General features: G+C 41.3%; 3 protein-coding genes across 7 annotated transcripts in view; all 3 read left to right on the forward strand.

The window, feature by feature from the left end:
* The window catches only part of ccdc24 (coiled-coil domain containing 24), a 39,257-nt gene extending 37,003 nt beyond the window's left edge, over positions 1-2,254 (forward strand). For 2 of the 4 annotated variants that reach the window (XM_088320210.1, XM_088320228.1), the window contains exon 9: positions 1,094-2,254. In XM_088320210.1, coding sequence (XP_088176336.1) covers positions 1,094-1,430 — 337 coding nt within the window. In that variant the 3' untranslated portion in view covers positions 1,431-2,254. The remainder of the gene's footprint in view (positions 1-1,093) is intronic. The other 2 variants (XM_088320218.1, XM_088320239.1) reach the window with 1 other exon arrangement.
* Positions 2,255-5,488: 3,234 nt separating this feature from the next.
* Positions 5,489-14,748, forward strand: LOC148376621 (protein THEM6-like). Its single transcript, XM_088349230.1, has 3 exons — positions 5,489-5,580; positions 11,258-11,764; positions 14,457-14,748. The coding sequence occupies exons 2-3, from the start codon at positions 11,264-11,266 to the stop codon at positions 14,562-14,564; spliced, it is 609 nt and encodes a 202-aa protein (XP_088205356.1). The 5' UTR covers positions 5,489-5,580; positions 11,258-11,263; the 3' UTR covers positions 14,565-14,748.
* Positions 5,504-23,222, forward strand: LOC148376622 (protein THEM6-like). 2 transcript variants are annotated; one of them, XM_088349219.1, is made up of 3 exons: positions 5,504-5,580; positions 19,294-19,801; positions 22,718-23,222. In XM_088349219.1, the coding sequence occupies exons 2-3, from the start codon at positions 19,298-19,300 to the stop codon at positions 22,826-22,828; spliced, it is 615 nt and encodes a 204-aa protein (XP_088205345.1). In that variant the 5' UTR covers positions 5,504-5,580; positions 19,294-19,297; the 3' UTR covers positions 22,829-23,222. The 2 variants fall into 2 exon arrangements, with proteins under 2 accessions (XP_088205345.1, XP_088205335.1); XM_088349209.1 differs by lacking the exon at positions 5,504-5,580 and adding an exon at positions 16,027-16,117.
* Positions 23,223-24,615: the final 1,393 nt, after the last annotated feature.

A 24,615-nucleotide genomic window follows, 5' to 3' on the forward strand; every position in this document is an offset into this window, starting at 1 on the left:
CAGTTCAGAATTTTGTGTGCTTCATTAGGATTTTGCGTCTCGCGATGGAATACTGTAACTTCTGGACTGTATTTATTCGCTATGAGTCTCAAGACTTGCAGTGATGCTAAAGGGAGAAGCAAAACAATATTATAACCATGGAAGGGAGGCTTGTGATTAAAATATGAAATAGGTACAAGAATCACTGCCCTCACTAGGTTGTGTGGACTAACCAATCATCAGGACAATTAGTAGGAATGAGAATGTTTGGCAAGTTGAGAACTTGAAAAAATAGAACTATACAGATCCATTCAGTTCAGAATCTCATGTAGCTTAAGTGTCTTTAGCTATGGGTCCCAAGACTTGCAGTGATGCTAGGAAAAGCAAGAAGAGGATAACAATGGAAACAGAGATTAAGATAATCAAGAAACACGACAAAGGCACAGACCTCGTTACCCTTGCTAAGGAAAATGATTGTAAACAATAGTCCATTGTGACCATTAAGAGTGCGCTGATTAAAGAAAGGGAATGTCAACACTTAGCTGCATGCGGCTCTTCCTGGCACGCATTAGTGGCTCCATGGCGCTTTTTAAAAAAATGTTTGATAAAGGAAAATTATATGGTTTCTGTAGGAGGAAAATATGGCTCCTTCAACATTTCAGGTTGCCAACCCCCGAGCTATTCTCTCATTGCCATTTCACTTTGCAATCAGAATCACCTTTATTATCATTGTGTTGCAACAAAGAAATTAGGGTTGCACTCCTGTTGGCAAGGTATACAGTATAATAAAATGATAAATAGGTAAATATAAAGTATTCACCTCTAATATAAAGTATTCACATATACAATAAAGAAAAAAACTTTACACAGCCGGATTATTGCACTTAAAATCCGGATATTGCACTTAAATATCTGTTTAGTGTGTTGGTAGTATTGTGGAAAGCTATCCCTCAGTCTGTTCATTTCAACTTGTGGGATCTGAACTGTCAGCCTGATGGTAAAAATCCCCACCTCAGAATGGATTAATGATGCATCCTGGGGGTCTACTGTACACGAAAACGTATCTAGAAAGAATAAAAGTAAAGCTTATACTTCTTTTCCCCGCCGTGGTCAGCAGTTGCAGACTCTCACCAGCACAAAAGAACTCTGATAAAACCTTGTTCACGTTAACCCCTACCTCCATCCGAAGGCCGCGTCCTCCCTCTGTCCCTCCCACCCTGAACTATTGCGGCTCTCTAAAGCCCATCGAGGCTCCGGAGACCAGCCCAAGGACTCGGCAAAAAAGCGCCACGTCCCGACTCAGAAAAGTGCGCCTTAAAACAGTCGCCAGCGACCCGGCCGCCGCCGAGCATCCGCGCCCGCCCCAAAACGAATCCGAGCACCTCTGGCGGCTCCTCACCGTCACGGACAGCTCGCCGTTCTGCCCTTCGCTTTATCTCCAGCCTGGGTAGGAAGGAGAAGCACCCAAGAAGACACCTGTTCATTTTGTGTGCAGCGAAAGACCGCAGTAGGAAAGAGCTTCTCGAGGACAAAAGCAGAGCTCATCGGTGAATTCACGGAAAACATTGTTTTTTAAACGGGATTGTCCAAACAACTGTTTACAACAAGGCCACTCCTGAGGGGACAAGGAAGCTATCAGGCGGAAGTCTGCAAAGATTATTCTCTGGGAGGCTTCAACCGAGTGTGTGATTGCAGTGGAGTGTGTGACTCATTTTTGCGCACATTCTGATAAAGACAGAAAACGATGTAAATGCATATATGACTCGTAGGTAAAAGTTTACTCATGGTGAAGGATTTTTTTTACATTCGACTATAAAGAATTTTATACGATCAAATACACATTACATTTAATTCAAAAGATATTCACTGGCTGGGCTGTGGTGCAATGTCAGGGCAGCCTGGTGGAAAATGTTGTTTACAGGAACGGCAGGAACGAGACGTAAGACTGATAAGATAATCAGCACATCCAGACGCAGAAAGGCCCTGATGACGTAGAAACGCTCGTTGTTGTTTTGAGTATTCCACACATTGCGACGCTCTTCGACGAGATGGTGAAGCCCAGGGGGGGCTTCCTTGGCACGCCCATGGGAGGAGTCGGCACGCCATTATGCGGGGAGAAGATGGCCAATAGGAGAGAGATAAAGGACTTGAGAAAAAGGCTTCCCACGGACGCCAACGACACTAATTTGGCCGTTTTCGATGGAGTACACTTAGTTGAATTGTTAATGATATTAAATCTGCCCCCGTGTGGAAATGTCAGCTTTCTTGTTCATCTTTTCCATCAAGAAACGAGCGTGCATAAATTGTTGGGTGAATTTAGGTTGTGTTTGGTTAACGGAGTCAGATAACTTATTCGAACAATTTGGTAAACGGTTTATTTTGATATTAATTCCCAACAATGGAAAATACATCAATATTGTTCCAATTCCGATTTATCCCTAGCCAAGTTGGGCACGTGCAAGGCCAATGTAACAGTGAAAGTGAGTTTGGTTCAGTTCAGTATATAAAGGGCACAAATTTCAACTACAGTTTTACATTCAAAGTGTCACACAAAGAACCCAGTTTTGACTGTACGTCGCTAAGAAATCCTTTAAATGGAAGCCCATTATTTGATTACTGTTCATTATGATGAAAACCCACATAATAAACTGTACACTACCAAAAACACCAGCCAAGTACACAGAGCAATTTGATTGGGTGAGCAGTAGGAGTGGATTTATTTGATGGCGTGATCGGTAGGGGTTAGGTGAATCTTTGCATACACGGCATACTTCCTTCTCTCTTTCACTATACTGTACAATACTGTACAGTCAGAAACTTTTCATTTGCAGTATTTTGTGACATTTTTCCAAAATAACTGCTTGCACCTTATTATGAAACCATTACTTACAAAAAAAAATGAAAGTCAAAATGAGCTTCAACGATATTAAGTAACTGCGGGAGCAAGACAGTTTAAAGTGTTATATATGTTGATATGGGACACAGACTCTGGCATCGTTATTATTTCACTAATTTTATCAAATCATCTAGTGTCACACAGTGAAAAAATGAGACCGCTAAATGTTAAATGTAGTCTTAAAATATCTGGTGTTGCTCTCTCTCTCCAAAAATCCAAATGTTTTGCTTTTATGGCTCTTTTGGTCCAAAAAGTTCCCAACCCCTGCTTTAGACAGAACTAGTAGGCAGCAAAATTGACTTGAATTCTGAAAAGATAAAGATAACCCTCCGTTTTGTTGTAGTACCAAGAGCAACCTGTGGGTGGCACTACTGCATATCCAGACTGGTGAAAAACAACGTCGCTGTCATGAGTGGAAAACGATCTCCAAAATGTTTTATTTTTTCCCCAGGAGAATGAAAAACAAAACTAATATGAAATGTCGAGATAAATTTTTTGCATTGAAGACACAATACCTTTCAAAATATTCACATTTTAAAACACTTACTGTTGGATAATAATAATAATAATAATAATAATTTCCTTGTATTGTCATTCTGTGTAACAATGTACACAGAACGAAATGTCGATTGCACCTGACCCGTTGTAGCGAGTTGATGCAGCCGCAGCCAACAGAGGGCGCCGCCGACCACTTTTTAAGTCTTAGGAATGACTCGGCCGGAGCGCGAACCACCGACCTCCCAGTCTCAAAGCGGGCGCCTTACCATCTAGGCTACTGAGCTGGTTGGCAAGGAAGCTGAGTGATTAGCCCCTAAAGAGAGTCGTGGAGGTCAGGAACCCATGGCTCACAAGCCATATTTGGCTCTTTTCATGAGAATATATGGCTCTGAGATAAAATTGTACTTTAGCAAATCTAATCTCTAGCGTTCCAAATTTGATAAGCGCAGAGTCGAGTCTATTGCGGGCATAGCTGACATAGTGCTAGTATTAAGAACGGTTCGGTCCAGTATTACAGTCGACGCGTCACACCAAAAGACCTTGTTTTGGCTGTACGTTACTAAGGAATCCTTTACTGTCTATGAAAGATCACTAAACAATTTAGGTTCACTGACACTTAATGATAAAAACCCACAGAAAAACTGTAATCACCCAGAAATGCCAGACTAACACACAGAGCACTTTGATGAGGTGAGCTGCAGGGGTGGGCATAGCTATGCACACAGCGCACTTCTCTCTACCCAGCGCTGTCTGCACCGAAGGTAAATACATCAGTATCTTTGTTTGCAGTATTTTGTGACATTTTTACAAAATAATTTTGCTATTGAAACCATTATTTACAGGAAATGGTGCCCCTTGTGGTTATGGGATCCAACCAACTCAACATGAAACTGCTAGTCAAGGTTAAGATGTCATTTAAGCTCATTTTAATTGTGTTTTTTAAAGGAAAGTGTGCAAAATTTAGTGCCTCCTAGTGGTGCAAAAAAAAGCTTTCATTTAGTTAAAAAAAAAAAAGCAAACACTGATTTTAATGCTAGTCAAAAATACAGGAACTATCTTACAAATGTTAATTTGTATTTAATAAATTCATATGTCGAGGAATTTATATTTTTTTCACTCAGTGGAATCCACACTTAGGTCGCCGCCATGTTTGTTTGGCATCCAGCTGCCACGCAGTGCTCTGTGGCAATGGCCTTTGCAACACAGGGCCATCTAGTGGTGAAATATTACACACGGGCTTTTAAACTATGTTAATTTTCAATGTATATGGACGCTACATACATGCAATAAAAAATTAAAATACATGAATTATTACATGTATATAAAAAATGACTTGGTTGCATGCTAACTGTTAGCTGAAGGATACGATAGCAACAATCATAAACGTTTACTCTCTCTTACTTGATATGAAGTGTGCGCCACAAAACCGATCATTTTTGATGAGTGCCTCCATTTAATGTTTTCAATTTAATGCACAAATCTCTTATTTTGTTTAGAAGTGTCCTGTAAAACTTGAATTTATTATCACTGACGTTTGTTTCATATTCTGGCACACACAACATAAAGTAACAACTACGACAAAGTTATTTTCCTCTGTCTTCTAACCAGGACAAGTATTCTTTTGCCCACAGGAGACATCACAATGTTTACTAACAAATCAAAATGCCTACAGAATCTAGGTTCCGCGTAGTTGACCAATCACCACCGCCCTAGATTGACACGTCGCATATCCGGAAGTGGAACGTAAGTGAAAATACAGGGTTAGTCATTAAACGAAGCAAAAAATGTTTTTCATGTTGACCCTTCAGATTAACAAATTATTGAATTGGTTTATTATATTTCATATTGTTTTGTATTGTATTGATAATTTTAGTCAATACAATTGACCAACTGCCGCCGCCCCAGAAACGTCACATCCTGTTGCTGTATCCGTAAGTGAAATCGAAGTGACTACAATAAACACAAAATATGTTATTTTTTGCATAAACAAATGATCAAATGGAGCAATTTTCACTATGTACTTGGATATTTTTTTTTGTTTTGCAATTCGTCGATATATGTATTTTTCCATGTTGTGCGGGCAACACTCATTTCCCTCACCTTTTTCCTTGAAAGGTGCCACCGGAAGTAGTTTAAACACGCAGACTTCTCGAGTAATCGCCTAAAAGTATGACTTTGTGAAGTCTCTGCTTCCTAAAGACACCCTGGTAAGTTCGATTTAGTTTCATCTAGAGCATGCAAGGTTTATTTTTTGCGATCGAATTGTGATCAACCTGATCGATTATTGTTCATAAGTTCTGCATGAAGTTCACGGTACCCCGCATGGACCCAAATGCAGTGCGAAGATTGACCGGTTAAACAATTGTTTCCCTGGCAACCAATCGAGCCGCATATTTAAAATGTGTTTTTAGTGGAATAGGTGTAGTGCGTTTGGCAACATTGAGATTTTTTTCTTGAGGTAAATTGAAATCTATAGGGTGCTTACTTGCTCACCTTGCCAGACCTGTCAAACTCCTTTTTGGTTTCTTAGTAAGTCCTTAAAGGGACAGTGTGTACAACCGAAAAGGAGTGCAATAAGCAGGATACAAACTATGGGGACTCAAAGTGAGTAGAGCACAGTTTATTTTTCTCTTCACATTGTTTTGCCCGTATTTTTTCCGGATACCTGTAGTAGCAAGAAGACCAGGAAGTATGTTAGCTCTCTCTAGATGAGAATCATGTTATGTGAAATAAGGTGCGCCGTGTTATAAGGCGCACCTTCAATGAATGATATATTTTAAAACTTTTTCCATACATAAGGCGCACCGCATTATAAAGCGCTATAAGTGCATGCTGGTTTAAGATCAGGTAATTGTGCAATTTTGTATTTGTAATCCTGTGCAGTCCTTTGAGACATTTTGTGATTAAGGGCGTCATAAATAAATGTGACTTAACTTGACTTGGCGACAGTAGAGGATGTAGTTACGTTATGCAACCGTTAGATGGTGCCGCGCTAAAGGGAATGCCAACAAAACAGTCAGATAGGTCAGTCAAACTTGATTAATAGATAACAAACAAGCTTTCCACAACTTCATTCACTCCCAAAATTAATAAACAGCCGTTTTATTATTTTCTCTGAGGTAAAGCATTTTCGTGACACATCTTTAATATCTTTGAACAACAGCGAGGCATAACATTTTACTTTTCCTCCATTTAGTCAACACGCAAAAAAACGTCTGATACTGTTATGGTAAATTAAACGTTAGTGCAACCGCAATATAGTGACACTCGTAATGTGCAAAAACAATAACAAGTGCAAAACAATAACAATAAAGCCACGAGCGGCTAACAACAGTAGCTGAGAGACGAGCACTGAAAAAGCTGAGGTCAATCATGGACAATCCATCGCATCCACTACACAGCATTATCTCCAGACAGAAGAGCAGTTTCAGCGACAGACTGCTGTCACTGTCTTGTACTACGGACAGACTGAAGAGATCTTTTCTTCCTCATGCCATGAGGCTCTTTAACTCCACCCGGCAGAGTAAAGGCCCACATTAAACCACACCACCTACATTGGATATTACCGAATCTTACTGCAATATGTATTCTGTGAAGCACTATTTAGTTACTCTATATAACACGCTACAGTGGGCATTTGCACGTCACACTGGGTATTTGTATATTGTATTCTTTTGGCTTTATTATTGTACTGTTCTCAGCTCAGGGATGCTGCTGGAAATGTGAATTTCCCTTCGGGGATGAATAAAGTATCTATCTATCTATCTATCTATCTATCTATCTATCTATCTATCTATCTATAACACAATAACTGTAAAATGTAAAACATAAACGGCTCATCCTCATGCTTCTTCCACTTCCTCAACATCGATTCATTAATGTTGAACTCTCTCGCTGCTGCTCTATTCCCGTGTTCTACTGCGTGACTGATCACCTTGAGGTTAAACTCTGCGTTGTAAGCGTGTCTCTTAATAGGGGCCATTTCAGGGTCTTTATACAAACGCACAAATAAAAGAGAATCGTTGTTTGATATTTCCCAGTATGCACAGCGCACTTCTTCTTCTACGCGAAAAATGGAGTCGGTGGCTGCTTCTCTTAGTTGCGAGACCTTGCAATTCAATATTGATCCATATATAAGGCGCACCGGATTATAAGGCGCATAGTCAGCTTTAAAAAAAAAAAAAAGATTTCATGTGCGCCTTATAGCACGGAAAATACGGTACTTAAATGATAGTTCATGAAATTGTGCTTAATATTTAAAGCAATGTTTTTAGCGAATTTTAGAATAGAATAGAATAGACTAGAATATACCTTTATTGTAGGGCAGCACGGCGGCGCAGTGGTTAGCGCTTGTGCGGCACAGTTCATGTCATGGGAACCTGTCGTGGGTTCAAATCCAGCTCCAGACTTTCTGTGCGGAGTTTGTATGTTCTCCCCGTGCTTGCGTGGGTTTCCTCCGGGCACTCCGGTTTCCTCCCACGTTCCAAAGACATGCATTTCAGGTGAATTGGCCGGTCCAAATTGTCCCTAGGTGTGAATGAGCGAATGAGTTGTCTGTCCCTGTGTGCCCTGCGATTGGCTGGCAACCAGTTCAGGGTGTCCCCTGCCCACTGCCCGATGATTGCTGGGATGGGCTCCAGCCCCCCGCGACCCTACTGAGGATAAGCGGTACGGCTAATGAGATGAGATGAGATACCTTTATTGTCATTGTTACAAAATGGGTTAACATATTGTGACAACAAAATTGGGCGTGACACTCCAGTTTCACACATTCACAGTGAGGTAAAAAAGCCAAGAAGATAAAGGAACAGAAGATAAGGTTATAAAACATGGAGGATAAGGTTATAGTTATAATTTACACAATATTTACACAAGAAATGTTGGCATGTAGGATGTTACATACAGTTTGGTATCGTAAGGTTTTGTGCAATTATACATTTGGTGGAAAAATAGTCATCATAGTGGAAAAAAAAAATAGTCATCATCTTAACCTTAATCTTGTCATAAGAAAAAAAAAATCATTTTTCTTAAGTTTACTATTTTTCCTATATATGTTTTACTCGTGTTGTACACTCAAACTCTTTTTGAAGTAAATTAAGAAAAAAAAGTGTATTATTTTTCTTTTCTTTTTTTTCTACTTGTATTATACAATCCAAACTATTTTTGGAGGGAAAAAAAATCTATGTTTATTATTTTGTACACATTATTTTTCTGCTGTTATAAATCTAAAGTTTTTGTTTGTAAATATAAATGAGAAGTCATTCGTATTTTTTCAAGTCAAAATGTTGACATTTTACTATATTTCACAATTATTTTTCCTTAAAAAAAAAAAGTTATTTTTTTTAACCATTTGTGTTTGCTAGTAAAGAAAAAATCTACTCTGTTTTTCACTTATTTTTAATGTTTTTTTGTTTTTGGTTATTATCTTTTATTTGTCTCATCTCATCTCATTAGCCGTACCGCTTATCCTCATTAGGGTCGCGGGGAGGCTGGAGCCCATCCCAGCCATCTCCAGGCAGTGGGCAGGGGACACCCTGAACTGGTTGCCAGCCAATCGCAGAGCACACAGGGACAGACAACTCATTCGCTCATTCACACCTATGGACAATTTGGACCGGCCAATTCACCTGGAATGCATGTCTTTGGAATGCGGGAGGAAACCTGAGTGCCCGGAGGAAACCCACGCAAGCACGGGGAGAACATACAAACTCCGCACAGGAAGTCTGGAGCTGGATTTGAACCCACGACAGGTTCCCATGACATGAACTGTGCCGCACAAGCGCTAACCACTGCGCCGCCGTGCTGCCCTTCTTTTATTTGTATCTAATATAAATAATGAATATAAATAATAAATAATCTATAATTCTAAAGATTAGCAAAATGATCTGCCACATTCTACAATTTTACTCATATTAAAGAGTCAGTCTTGTCCTGTATTTAACCGGAAAATATTCCTATAATTATTCAGGACTCAATACAATTTTTTAGAGGGACAGTGTGTAATATTTAGTGCCTCCTACTGGCACAAAAAAAGCTTTATTTCAGTTAAAAAAAAAAAAAAGATTCGAATACTCGGCAAAAATATGTAAACCCTCATGGCAATCTTTATTTTTCCAATAAAAAATCATAGGTCGAGAAATGTGTGTTTTACCCCAACAAGAAGCACTGGTTTATGTTAGAATTGGATAATAAAGATCCATCTAGTGGTCAAATAACACACAATGTATCTTTAAAAAGCCAGTCTAAGAGAACTTTATCTTGGAGGTCGACTGATTATTGGACGGTATGATTATTGACGCCGATATCTTGGAATTTGACAGATGTCTGCATTTTTGTTTATTCTCCGAGCTCATTATTCAGGCTCAGATGCAGCCGAGCCTCTCTTCCCTCCCTCTGTCTCAGACGCTACCCATCCCGCGCCTTCTGAAGCAGGGATAATAATAGAGTGGAGTAAACAATGGCAGCACTGCTAACATTCGATCAACCGCATCAAGCTTTCTTATTCCACTTTCATTTCAAAAGACTCGACTCTTTACATTTGACACCAACCATATCGAATGGATGCACCAGAGATTAAACAATAAAAACGTCAAAGTTCTTAGCGCCCCGGAGATACAGTATAGAATGTTTACGCACGAACTAGGAAGAGGAAGCGGATTTCTTCTTCAGGGTGGATGCTGAGTGACCTTTCACAGCGCCACCACACACTGATAGTGGCGGAGAGAAGCACTACAGTTTGTCCTGTACTCGGAAAAAGGTGGACACAATACAAAATCTAACTTCGGGATATTTTTGACATCCCGAAAAAAATGATCGTATCTACTGTTTTACGTAAGTCGAGCGGTCGTAAATAGGGGGAGCGTCTGTTTAAAAAAAATAAAAAATAGCAAAAGTGTGCCAGATTTATGTCCAAAACCCAGAAAGTGACCTGATCTTCTGGTTGTGTCTCGCCCCCACGTGGACCCTGTTAGGAATTTAATTATAAAAATGTACCGTTAACCAAATTTTTTGAATTAATTATCTGACTCCATTGACCAAACACAACCTACATTCACTTAACAATGCGCGCTTGTTTCTTGATGGGAAAACATGGACAAGAGACCGGCATTTCCACACTGGGGCAGATTTAATTTCTTAAATCATTTAACTAAGTGAACTCCATCGAATTAGTGTCGCTTGAGTCTCAGTCAAGCCTCCTCTCTCGATCTTCTGCCTTTTTTCCCCTGCCCACGTTTTTTCCGCAAGCTGGTGTGCCAGCTCCTCCCATGGGCGTGCCATTGAAAGCCACCCCCTCGCCTCGATGTCTGAAAAACTCATAACAGCAGAGCGCTTATCAAAACAACATTCTGCATTCGGATCAGCCCACCCAGTGTAAACCTTTATTGCACTCGATCAATGTAACTTGTATTTAATCGTATAAAATCCTTTAGATAGATAGATAGATAGATAGATACTTTATTCATCCCCGTAGGGAAATTCACACTTCCAGCAGTCTACCCCGTTGTTTATTAACAGATTAACATGATGCCCTAGGGGTGCTTGTAGCGGAGTGGATGACGTCACGCTAGTCCAAAAGTTCGACATCCCTGCGGCAGATGGAAATCTTTTCTTTGTGAAAATCCAGGGATACACCACCTTGTGTTAGCAAGTCCGCCTCCTCTCCGATTCCCCCCGGCTTTCGTGTCTCTGTATAGCGGCGTTGAAGCCGGATAGCTCCGGGTGGCTACACGTTAGCGTCCGGAATGCTAAACGTGAGCCACGTTTCCGCAAAACAGCAACTGCGCTCCCTGTGCGCTTCGATGTTTTCCACCAGCACTCGATGATCTTATTTGGTCGTGAGTAGTAAAGTTTATAGTAAAATGTATAAAATCCTTGAACCCCCAGAGGAAAATGTGGCCGCTGCTGCTGCTCGCCGTCCTGCTGCTACTCTTCTGCACCCTGGACGTCACCTACTTCGCCCGCGCCGCCGCGGCCTTCCTCGGCGCCTTCCTGCAGCCGGCCATGCGCGACGTGACGGGGGAGCACGTGACCCGGGGCCGCGTGCTGCTACGCGACATGGACGCGTGTCACATGAACAACGCCCGCTACCTACGCGAGTGCGACTTTGCCCGCTTCTCCCTCTACGTGCGCAACGGCTTCTTCAAAGCGATGCGGGCCCTCAAGGCCTCCGTGGTGGTCGGGGCCACCACCATCCGGTACCGCCGGCCCCTGCGGGTGGGCCAGGCCTACGAGCTGCGGAGTCGGGTGGTGGGGTGGGACGAGCGGGCTTTTTTTCTGGAACAGAGGTTCGTTTCGGTTAAGGACGGCCTGGTGTGCGCCGTCATGTACTGCAAGCAGAACGTACTACGGCGGAGCCCGGACGATATCGTGCAATATCTCTGCAAACGCAAGGTGAGGCCTTGCTTCTTCCGCTATCATCTTGCTTCCTTAACTTTCATCTAGCTTCTTTTACTTTTATCTTGCTTCTTTCACTTTCTTCTTTCTTTTGCTATCGCATTGCTACTTTCATTTTCATCTTGCTTCCTTGACTTTCATCTTGCTTCCTTCACTTTCATCTTGCTTCCTTCACTTTCATCTAGCTTCTTTTACTTTCATCTTGCTTCTTTCACTTTCTTCTTTCTTTTGCTATCGCATTGCTACTTTCAGTTTCTTCTTGCTTCCTTGACTTTCATCTTGCTTCCTTGACTTTCATCTTGCTTCCTTCGCTTTCATCTTGCTTCTTTCGCTTTCATCTTGCTTCTTTCGCTTTCCTCTTTCTATTGGTGTGTGTGTGAATGAGTAAGTGTGAAGCACATTGTAAAGTGCTTTGGGAGGTCTTCATTGACTTGAAAAGCGCTATAGAAATGCAGACCATTTACCATTGAATTTATTTTCTTTTTGTTCTTTTCCTTTTCACAGAGCTTGCTTCTTTCACTTTCATCTTGCTTCTTCCACTTTCATCTTGCTTCCTTCACTTTCATCTTGCTTCTTTCGCTTTCGTCTTGCTTCTTTCACTTTCCTCTTTCTATTGGTGTGTGTGTGTGTGCGTGTGTGTGAATGAGTAAGTGTGAAGCACATTGTAAAGTGCTTTGGGAGGTCTTCATTGACTTGAAAAGCGCTACATAAATGCAGGCCATTTACCATATAATTTGTTTTTGTTCTTTTCCTTTTCACAGAGCTTGCTTCCTTCACTTTCATCTAGCTTCTTTCACTTTCATCTAGCTTCTTTCACTTTCATCTAGCTTCTTTCACTTTCATCTAGCTTCTTTCACATTCTTCTTTCTTTCGCTTTCGCATTGCTTCTTTCACTTTCATCTTGCTTTTTTCGCTTTCATCTTGCTTCTTTCGCTTTCATCTTGCTTCTTTCGCTTTCATCTTGTTTCCTTCACTTTTATCTTGCTTCTTTTCATTTCTTCATCTGCTTACGTCTTGCTTCATTTGCTTTCGTCTTGCTTCTTTCACTTTGCTCTTTCTTTTGCTTTCATCTTGCGTCTTTTCAATTCTTCATTTGCTTTTGTCTTGCTTCTTTTGCTTTCGTCTTGCTTCTTTTGCTTTCGTCTTGCTTCTTTCGCTTTTATCTTGCTTTATCCACTTTGCTCTTTCTTTTGCTTGCATCTTCCTTCTTTTGCTTTTATCTTGCTTCTTTTCATTTCTTCATCTGCTTACGTCTTGCTTCATTTGCTTTCGTCTTGCTTCTTTCACTTTCATCTTGCTTCCTTCACTTTGCTCTTTCTTTTGCTTTCATCTTGCTTCTTTTGCTTTCATCTTGCTTCTTTTCAATTCTTCATTTGCTTTTGTCTTGCTTCTTTTGCTTTCGTCTTGCTTCTTTTGCTTTCGTCTTGCTTCTTTTGCTTTTATCTTGCTTTGTCCACTTTGCTCTTTCTTTTGCTTGCATCTTCCTTCTTTTGCTTTTATCTTGCTTCTTTTCATTTCTTCATCTGCTTACGTCTTGCTTCATTTGCTTTCGTCTTGCTTCTTTCACTTTCATCTTGCTTCCTTCACTTTGCTCTTTCTTTTGCTTTCATCTTGCTTCTTTTGCTTTCATCTTGCTTCTTTTCAATTCTTCATCTGCTTTTGTCTTGCTTCTTTTGCTTTCGTCTTGCTTCTTTTGCTTTCGTCTTGCTTCTTTTGCTTTCGTCTTGCTTCTTTCGCTTTTATCTTGCTTTATCCACTTTGCTCTTTCTTTTGCTTGCATCTTCCTTCTTTTGCTTTCATCTTGCTTCTTTTCAGTTCTTCATTTGCTTTCGTCTTGCTTCTTTCACTTTCATCTTGCTTTCTTCACTTTGCTCTTTCTTTTGCTTTCATCTTGGTTCTTTTCAGTTCTTCATTTGCTTTCATCTTGCTTCTTTCGCTTTCATCTTGTTTCCTTCACTTTCATCTTGCTTCCTTCACTTTGCTCTTTCTTTTGCTTTCATCTTGCTTCTTTTCATTTCTTCATTTGCTTTTGTCTTGCTTCATTTGCTTTTGTCTTGCTTCTTTCACTTTCATCTTGCTTCTTTCAGTTTCCTCATTCCTTTTTTTTTCTTTTCCTTTTCACGGAGCTTGCTTATTCCTCTTTCATCTTGATTATTTCACCTCCATCTTGATTCTTTTACTTTCCTCTTGCTCTTGCTTGGGAGAGGGGGGAGAGGGTAGAAAAGGGGGAAGAAAATGAAAGAGAGGAGGAAAAGAGAGATGAGAAAAAAGAGGTAGGAAACCAAGAGAAGAGAGGGAGAAAGATTGAGGAGAGGAAGAGCGATAAAGTGGAGAGGGAGGGACAGGGATAAAGAGAGGAGGGGAGAATGAGAGAATAGAGATGGGAGGAGAGAGTGAGAGGAGGAGGGGAATGGGAAAAGAGAGATGATGAGAGTGAGAGAAGTGGTATAGAGAAAGGCAAGGGAGAGCGTGAGGCGAAACTGAGATGATGGGGAAAGGAGGAGAGAGGAGATAAGGGGGAGAGATGGTGAGAAGAGGGAGATGTAGAGAAAGTGAGAGCAGAAGGTTGAATGAGACAAATAGGATTAAAGTAATCGAACTGATATTACTGGAAAATAACTATGACTGTATTTGCCGTGACACATTTGAATATCCCAACAGCTTACTTCTTTCACTTTCATCGTTGCAGGTAGAACGTCCGGAATTCCCCGAGGATCTCCAGCATTGGATCAATTTCATCTCGGCCAACAGTCAGAACCTCAGGGCAGAGAGCGGACTGTCGGAGAAAGACAAATAAAGCACGGATGTTGCCTTTTTATCTCATGGAATAAAACTTCAGGGCTTTGCCGGTGGACCTCCATTTTGTTTGGAGACCCTAACTGTTTTTGTCATAGGAGAGCAATGGAAACAAATAGGATCTGTATTAAAGTTCAAATTGTTACCATTTTAAAACTTTGAAATAAAAACAAATAAAAGTTAAATTACTCCCCTAACTTTTTCACTCAAAAATGCAATTTAGCTTTAAAAGTGGGGTGCATAGTTTGAGGTGTCCTTAAATAGTTCAATATTTTCTCCATTATGTATGTGCTAACAACAGGGTTGGGTGGGGTTACTTTAACTTGATTACTTTCAATTACTTTTGGATGACTCCAATACCAAATATGCTAATAAAAGACAAAATAAACTAATTATGAATAAAATGATGACTCACAACACGTGGTAAGCTTTCTCTCCCGGCTTTGATCTCTTTGATCTCCGGCAAAACGAACATAAAATGCAACAGAAACAAAATGAAAATAAATCCAAACAGCTTGCCAACATCATTTTTGCCGTTCCATGTATTCCGTTACTCCCCAAGCCTGCACAAAATGTAGTCATTTTATTCATATTTAGTTTCTTTTGTCTTTTATTTGCATATTTGGTATTGGAGTAATCAAAAGTAATTGAAAGTAATCAAGTTAAAGTAGCCCTACCCAACCCTGCTGGTTTACCCCTGCCGCATCATACATGTGCCCTGCCCATCCCTTTGAACACGTCTAAACATCCCACTATCCTTTTACAACCCGTCTTTACTTATTCCTATTACCAACAAATATAATAAAGTAAAAACTAAAATTATGACATGTTTAATTCTATGCAAAGGAGGGATTCTTAAGTTTGTTATATGTCTCTTGGACACTGGGAGTGTTCTTCAAACTCAAATATTCAACCCAAAAAAACGAAATCACTGACAAGAATTCCGAAAAAACAGGTTTACACTGGGCTACACGGCAGCGCGGTGGTTAGCGCGTGTGTGGCACAGTTCAGAGGTCATGGGTGCAAATCCAGCTACCAACTTTCCTGTGTGGGATTTGCATGTTCTCCCCGTGCTTGCGTGGGTTTCCTTAGGGCACTCCGGTTCCCTCCCACATTCCAAAAACATGCATGTCAGGGTAATTGGCCGGTCAAAATTGTCCCTAGAGCAAATTATCTGTCCCTGTGTGCCATGCGACTGGCTGGCAACCAGTTCAGGGTGTCCCCTGCCCACTGCCCAGAGATGGCCGGGATGGGCTCCAGGACCCCTGCGACCCTACTGAGGATAAGCGGTGCAGATAATGGATGGATGGAGGGTTGACACTGTTTTTTTTTTTTTGTGGATGAAAAAAATGCTGTACTTTAGATAAAAAGGGTGGCATTTTCGTCATTCTAGTCCTGTAAAATGCATCCAAATGTTTTATTTGTTTATTATCATTTTATCCACGCCAGTCTTGTCCTGTTCGTGACGTCACACACCCGGAAGTCATCTCGCAGTTAGTCCTCCGTGTCTATGCGGAACCGGCTTCTCTTTTAACTCTCCCTTGACCACGCACGGTAAGTTTATTGACGAAAAGAAAAAGCTAACTACGTTGGGGTGAATTTGAACGGCTAAACATTTCCGGGAAACCATATCTTTTATACGAAACTGAGGAGAGAGGGAGACTGGACAGGCCGGGTAAGAAGCTAGCTAGCTAACTAGCCACCCATTCAAAGACGGCATCCGGCTGTCTATGTCCTCTCAAGGTTGAAGAATTGTTTTCCCTCAAATAATTCCTTCATTTAAACATTATTTTCGGGTAACCTGTCATTATTATTAAAATACATGCATTAAAAATAACCCCAAATATATAAAGGCGAGACAAACTTTAAACAACAAAAATGTAATGTATAAAGCTTGTACCAAAACAATCTAGGGCAAAGTTTCATCTTCGTTAAAAAATTACAAACAAACATTTCAGACGGTGTTTTTAGAACACGTTTTAAAGGGACAGTGTGTAATATCTAGTGCCTCCTAGTCAAGTCATGTTTATTTGTATAGCCCTTAATCACAAGAAGTCTTAGTGGTACAAAATCACCCACATCTAGTTAAAAAAAACATTGGTTCGGATACTAAGCACAAACGTGTGAACTATCACACCATTTTAATTTTTTTAGGTTGTGAATTTTGTATTTTCACGGGGGTCGGATTAGTAGATTACAGAGAGAGAGAAATAAAAGAGAGAAAGTAAAATAGAAAAAAAGAAAGGTGGAGAGAGGAAATTAAAGAGAGGGAGAAAGAAAGGGCAATAGGGAGATAGAAAGAAGAAACGAGAGGGAGAAAGATGGAAAGAAAGAAAAAAAGAGAGTGAGAGGAAGGGAGAAAGAACTAGCGAGAGAGAGAGAGGAAGAAAAATACAGTGAGAAAGGGAAGGAAAGAAAGAAACGTAAAAAGAAAATGTGAAAGAAATAGAGAGAGAAGAAACAGAAAAAAGACAGACAGAGATAAAGAAAGAGAAGAGAGAAAGAGGGAGAAATACAGAAAGAAAAATGAGAGAATTTCCTCATGCGGAGGTTTTGAGTTTTACCATGCCCCCATGCAGGATTTAGATCAAGGGATGGTGTTTTAATAGTCTGTAGTCTGTCCAGCCCTTTGAGACTTCTTGTGACTAAGGGCTATACAAATAAACTTGACTTGACTATTTCTTTTACACTGTGGAGTCCCCACTTAGGTCGGCGCCATGTTTGTCCGGCATCCTGCTGCCGCGCTGTGTATTACTGGTCTTCGCTCCTACCAGGCAACACAGTGCCGCCAACTGTTCAAATATTACACAGCCTTTAAAAATCCTGACAAAAAATACAAAAGTATTTCTGCCCTTGTTAAAGATTTAACTGACTTAAGATTTTACCTAAATTTGGTTCCTCCATTTAAGTATTTTTCAATGTAAATTACAAATATTCCATCCATTATCTGCATTAGTCAACACTGTCCCTTAAAGTTTCTTCCCTTCTGTGTTTATTACATACACAAACTGACTTTATGAGTGTCTTAAAAATGTAATCGCAAAGACCAAATTATATTGTGATTGACTTATGTACAGGAGTTTTTTTTTTCCCCACTCTTTAAAAAAAGGTAGTTCGTAGATAGATAGATAGATACTTTATTCATTAGCCCATACCAGCGATCTTCTGGCAGTGGGCAGTGGAAACCCTGAACTGGTCATTTGCTCATTCACACCTAGGTAGGAAACCCATGCAAGCACGGGGAGAACATGCACACTCTGCACAGGAAGGCTGCTAGCTGGATTATTTCAATTACCGTATTTTCCCCACTATAAGGCGCACCTAAAATCAGATTTTTTTTTAATTTTTTTTTTTTAGCTGACTATGCGCCTTATAATCCGGTGCGCCTTATATATGGATCAATATTGAATTGCAAGGTCTCGCAACTAAGAGAAGCAGCCACCGACTCCATTTTTCGCGTAGAAGAAGAAGTGCGCTGTGTATACTGGGAAATATTCAACAACGATTCTCTTTTATTTGTGCGTTTGTATAAAGACCCTGAAATGGCTCCTATTAAGAGACACGCTTACAACGCAGAGTTTAAACTAAAGGCGATCAGTCACGCAGTAGAACACGGAAATAGAGCAGCAGCGAGAGAGTTCAACATTAATGAATTGATGGTGCGGAAGTGGAGGAAGCATGAGGATAAGTGCGCCAAGTAAGGAAGACTAAACAAAGTTTCCGTGGCAATAAAGCGAGATGGCCACAGTTAGAGGACACACTTGAACAGTGGGTTGTTGAACAAAGAGCAGCAAGTAGAAGTGTCAGTACAATAACTATTCGAATGAAGGCAACAGTGCTGGCACGGGAACTTAACATTAAAGAATTCAGAGGTGGTCCTACTTGGTGTGTGTTTACGTTTTACATTTTACAGTTATTATGTTATTGCTTTATTGTTATTGTTTTGCACTTGTTGTTTTTGCACATTACGAGTGTCACTATATTACGATTGCACTAACGTTTAATTTACCATAACAGTATCAGATGTTTTTTTGCGTGTTGACTAAATGGAGGAAAAGTAAAATGTTATGCCTTGCTGTTGTTCAAAGATGTTAAAGATGTGTCACGAAAATGCTTTACCTTAGAGAAAATAATAAAACAGCTGTTTATTCATTTTGGGAGTAAATGGAGTTGTGGAAAGCTTGTTTGTTCTCTACTAATAAAGTTTGACTGACCTATCTGACTGTTTTGTTGACATTCCCTTTAGCGCGGCACCATCTAATGGTTGCATAACGTAACTACATCCTCTACTGTAGCCAAGTCAAGTCACATTTATTTATGACGCCCTTAATCACAAAAATGTCTCGAAGGACTGCACAGGATTACGATTACATAATTGCACAATTACCTGATCTTAAACCAGCATGCACTTATAGCGCCTTATAATGCGGTGCGCCTTATGTATTGAAAAAGTTTTAAAATATATCATTCATTGAAGGTGCGCCTTATAGTGCGGAAAATACGGTATATATGGGCGTTATCCTTCAAAAATATTTTTCAGTATTTGGATCACTAAATATTTATGCAGAATAATGCTAGAGTCCACGCAAATGCAGATAGTTTCAAGACAAAGGTGTAATAAGAGCGAAGAATTTGAGATGCACCTTTTTGAAATAACCATGAGGATAGATACACAATCAACCCATATTGTGCTAACATTTTGCTTGTATTTTCTTCACCTTTTAATGCAGAAACATGCTGCTGCTGTTGGTGATGGGAGGGCTTCTGGTGCTCTTCTGCGCCCTGGACGTTTGGTACTTCCTGCGGGCGGTGCAGGTCGTGATCCAAACCCTGTTTCAGCCACGTATTAATGACATTTTGGCGGAGCAGCGGGTGGACGGTATGGTCCTTCCCCAAGATGTGGACTTCAAGGGTCACATGAACAACGCCCGTTACCTGCGCGAGTGCGACTTTGCCCGTTTCCACCACTACATGTGCAACGGGCTTTTCCCGGCCCTGTGCAGGATGGGAGCCAAGATGGTGGTCGGGGCCTCCACCATTCGCTACCGGCGCTCCCTGGCTTTCGTCGAGAGCTTCCAGATCCGCACCAGGGTGCTGGGATGGGACGACAAGGCGTTCTACCTGGAGCAGCGTTTTGTGTCTAAGAAGGATGGCTTTGTGTCGGCCGTGTTGCTCTGCAAGCAGAACGTGGTGAACAGCAATCCTGAGCAGCTCTTGGAGTATGTTTTCAAACAGAAGGTGAGGGGCCTACTGCTTTACGTAGAAAGTCGGTACTAAGATGTTGTGATGAAGAAACCATAGCTTTCTGAATCACTAGGAAGCAATGTGTCGAAATCGTTCTGTGTTATGAAGCGTTTGCGTCAAATCAGTGTCGTGAGTCATGACACCGCTTTACCAATGCTTTCCGTACATTTGAAGCAAATGTGTTCAAGACATTTGACGCTAGGTCTGGGCGATAAAACAATAAGGATCATTTTTGTCATTTCATTTTTGCCACAATAAATAATTAAAGTATTCGATAAAAGTCAATGATTTAAACTGTAAGTACCACCCGACCACTGGAGAAAACGGTGGCGCTAATGCAATGAAAACGCAGGTTCCAGACTAACATTCAGTAAAAGTTGGCGAACAGGGCCATAGGGTTGAAATGTGTGTAAGTTTGAGGAGCAAAAGCTAATTGTATAATTAAGAGGGATACTTCAGAAATGGCGCAGCATGTGGGATGCAGAGATCAGAGCACGACAAGTATAGAATTCAACGCGAGGTTAGGACACCAAGGCTTGATGGTGAAAGCAGAAGAGTGGAGACTGTGTTCTGACGATTAAACAGAACATTGAAACTGATGGGAAAACATGTCACTGGATTGTCTTCAGCAGGCATGAAAAACCCTTTCTACGAGTGAGCTAGCTAGCAAGACCCTACACGGGTATCCCTGCAACCCAGACCTGGCATAGATCTGCTTCAAACGTAATATTACTTCAAATATGGCACCGGTTTTGATAAACGGTAATAACCAATTTAAGCAGTAATGTGCAATGAGGTTTCTGTCTGGTGAGGCACAAACAGATCTCCAAATAAATGAACTTACTGGACTGCTGGGCACTTAAACTCAATTGACATTTGGCTAAGCCGCACCCCCTTTGACTCATTCAGGCAAACGTTCAACATTGTGTGAAGATGTCACAGTAGGAGACATTTGGCAGGAGGCAATTGATGCTTTTTGGGCCCACCAAATCACCATAAGGGTCTGAACTATGTAATGGAGGATTTTAATAGTTGAGAAGGTCGATCAAAAGCTTCACTTCCATGTAAGAATATACAGGTCACAATGTATCTTGATAAAGCTCATCTCGTTGTCATCACTATCTTAAACAACATGCACTGAACAGTAAGAACTAAGGGTGACAACTAATTAACCTTAACTTGACGTGACTTGTAAGAGCTAGTGTTGGATAATGTTAGAGATGTTAACTTTATAATGAATTGATATTTCTCTACAGCAAAGTGACGATATGTTGTCTCAAATACTAAGTTGACATACCTTGGAACAGATGTAGACGTCCATATTAACTTTATCAACGTTGAGTTGGTGCAATGGACAGCCACATAGCTTTTTCTAAGGCAGACCTGTGTCTCGATTTAAATTTGGCTTAGGAAGGAGTAAAAAAAAAAAAATACACACCATCGCTTCTCAGGATACTTAGTATGAGATTTGCATGTACCCCTTGCACATTGTTTACCCATTTCAAACTATAAAATAATATGAAATAATAGTTGCCCCTGCAGCAAAACAGTCCATTGTGAAATATTTTCTTGTTTTACCTCACGGGAACCCAAAGGTGTCTTGTTGGTAGTGTTTGTAGAGAAGGATGGCAGACCAGAAGATGGCGACCTTCTGCTTTCAGGTCTGGGCCGCATGGAGTCTTGGCCTTCTAAAGCTCGTGCTCTCCGAAGCCTCCTCACCCCCAGGAGTTGGTTTTGGGGGTGGAGATTGCATTGAGCAGCTGGCAGCAAAAGAGAGGATTTAATTATAAAATAATTATAATTTACCTTTATTGTCATTCTTTGTAACCATGCACACAGACCCGTACAGTTAAACTGTAGCGAGCCAATGCAGCCGCAGCCAAACCGGGCGCAGCCATTTTAAACCCAACTGCTGTGTTGGGAGTCATTAGGTGAACAAAGCCCCCAATTCCAACCCTTAATGCTGAGTGCCAAGCAGGGAGGCAATTTGGAGCATGTGTGGTGTTGTAAAGGTGGGAGGCGGGGGTTTGACTTCAACATGATGGTCAACCCTAGGTCAACCCATCCTTCGGGAAATTCAGTCACTTCCTCGAAGTGGAGTCGGCTGCTGGCATTTCTCCTACACATACAGTGGAACCTCGGTTCTCGACCATAATCCGTTCCAGAACCCTGTTCGAGAACCGATTTGTTCAATCACCGAAATCATTTTTCCCATTAAAAGTAATGTAAATCGTTTTAATCCGTTCCAACACCCTGAATGTTTACCATGAATGTTTAACGTAAACATGAAGCCCAGGCTAATCGTACGTTAGCGTTATCGTAATCTTCCTTACGAAAGATTACGCTAACACGAACGTGTAAAAAAAAAAACATAAAGAAAAGAATTATAAATAGGATTTCTTACCTTTGTGGTGGTCAGCAGAAGGCACAGGCTAGATCGGAAACTCGCACACCTCTTTCATATTAAGCTATTATGTCTTTCTTAAAGGCAATAGTTGTACGAACAACTTTTCTTTTTTCACCTGTCCTGCTTGCACCGACCTTCTTCGGAGGCATAGTTAGGGGCTAAAACACTCCGTTCACCGATATTAAAAGCGAAAGCAAAAAGAGGCAAGTCCGCACGTGATAACAGTTGGACACGAGGGGTGGGGGCGATCTACACGATCTACACCCGTACGCCGCTCAGCATCGCACCCTAGCGTACGCACTCACGCATTACCGGCGTTCGAACTCCGAATTTTTGACCGAACAGCGAAGCAAGAATTTCTCGAAATTTTTGGTCGAACACCGATTTGTTCGAACTGAGAGGCGTTGGAAAACCGAGGTTCCACTGTATTTGACGACTAAATGTCACTGTATTGCGTCGTGCAACCGAAAATGAGCGCTAAAAACAAGCTTTGTTGTCCTCAGTTGGAACGTCCCGAGCTGAGCGAGGACGTGAGACACTGGATGGACTTCATTTCAGCCAACAGTGAAGCCCTGAAGGCCGAAAGCCAATTCCAGCACAAAAAGGAGGAATGAACCACTGCAATCATTTAGCCGAGTATTTATTTTTTTTAAGCCCATATATATAAATATTTGTGATCAGCTATTGTTCATGCAGGCATGCAGCAGCGACTCGGGCGGGACAAGGTTTGTGTGTGAGAGCTACTGATTAGTTAGTTGTCCGGTACTTGATACTTGCACTAAAATGTTTCTCATAAGGAAACATTTGTCAGAAAGGGATTATCTACTTTTTCTTTTACTGAAGAAAATGTATTTTCTGCCTCTTCATTTTTTGACCAAACTATTATTATGTATGAGATGTCACCTATTACCCTGTTAAGCTCTTAAAATTATTTATGCGACAATCCACGTTGAAGAATATATATTAACGGCATTTTAAAATAAAAATGCACTTTATTCCTTAAAATTATTCCCTTTTGTCCAATTCACGTTTACTCATGCAGACTGACTTTCACGTTCATAGTTCATGGATCCCTTGACCGCCAGGGTTGTCGGTAGGGCACTATTTTGCCCTTCATCTCATTAGCTACACCGCTTATCCTCAGTAGGGTCGCGGGGGTGCTGGAGCCCATCCCAGCAATCATCAGGCAGTGGGCAGGAGACACCCTGAACTGGTTGCCAGCCAATCGCAGGGCACTTGGGGACAGACAACTCACTCGCTCATTCACACCTAGGGACAATTTGGACCGGGCAATTCACCTGAAATGCATGTTTTTGGAATGTGGGAGGAAACCGGAGTGCCCGGAGGAAACCCACGCAAGCACGGGCAGAACATGCAAACTCCACACAGGAAGTCTGGAGCGGGATTTGAACCCACGCAGGAGGTTCCCAAGACATGAACTGTGCCGCACATGCGCTAACCACAGCGCCACCGTACTGCCCTTATTAAGAGATAATAAACCTTACAAACACAGCACAGCACCTATTTACTCACAGCAAAGACAGACTATGTCGAATTTTATAAGGAGGAAATGCTTTCAATTCTTGATTTGGGTTTGGAACTTGCGAGTAACTAAGTCACCAAGGAGGTGGGGCTGATACATTTTGTATTTTAGCTTCCTAAATTATCGATTTTGCAGACTATTGATTAATCAATCCAAAGGAAAAGAGACACATAAATAATGCAACGATGTTTGATTCTAGGCACTGTGAAGCAGTGGTTAGCGCGTGTGCAGCACAGTTCTGAGGTCAATCGATCGAACCTTCCTGTGAGACCCAGTTTTGACTGTACATTGCTAAGGTTTCCTTAATCTGGAAACTTATTATTTGATGTATGTTCTTTATGATGAAAACAGAGCAGCACGGCAGCGCAGTGGTTAGCGCGTGTGTTGGCACAGTTCTGAGATCATGAGATTGAACCTTACTGTGTGGAGTTTGCATGTTCTCCCCGTGCTTGCGTGGGTTTCCTCCCACATTCCAAAAACATGCATGTCAGGTTCATTGCTTGATCCAAATTGTCCGTAGGTGTGAATGAGCGAGTGAGGTGTCTGTCCCTGTGTGCCCTGCGACTGGCTAGCAACCAGTTCAGGGTGTTCCCTGCCCACTGCCCGAAGATGGCTCGCATGGGCTCCAGCACCCCCGCGACCCTACTGAGAATAAGCGCAGCAGATAATGAATGACTGAATACGTTTGCGCAGAGGGGGAAGGGTCTCAGATGGACCCTGGAACTTTAGGGAAACTTTGCCTTTTTAGAAGTCATTTGCTCAAGGAACAAAGAGAGGGCGAAAATGGGATAGCCCCGGGCTTCGGTTTCTTTGTCCTCGTTGTCCAGGGGGCAATAGCCAGCCAGGCCCCCCCTTTGG

This window comes from Urocampus carinirostris, chromosome 1, assembly GCF_059441175.1.
Source record: "Urocampus carinirostris isolate Australia breed hairy pipefish chromosome 1, RoL_Ucar_1.0, whole genome shotgun sequence".
In the NCBI taxonomy this organism is placed as follows: Eukaryota; Metazoa; Chordata; class Actinopteri; order Syngnathiformes; family Syngnathidae; genus Urocampus; species Urocampus carinirostris.

What these genes read in the sequence shown, in the direction of transcription:
- LOC148376621 (XM_088349230.1), top strand. Translation starts at nt 11,264, where the DNA reads ATGTGGCCGCTGCTGCTGCTCGCCGTCCTGCTGCTACTCTTCTGCACC. An exon ending in AATATCTCTGCAAACGCAAG is followed by an intron (nt 11,765 to 14,456) that starts GTGAGGCCTTGC and finishes TCATCGTTGCAG; the next exon opens with GTAGAACGTCCGGAATTCCC.
- LOC148376622 (XM_088349219.1), top strand. Translation starts at nt 19,298, where the DNA reads ATGCTGCTGCTGTTGGTGATGGGAGGGCTTCTGGTGCTCTTCTGCGCC. An exon ending in AGTATGTTTTCAAACAGAAG is followed by an intron (nt 19,802 to 22,717) that starts GTGAGGGGCCTA and finishes TGTTGTCCTCAG; the next exon opens with TTGGAACGTCCCGAGCTGAG.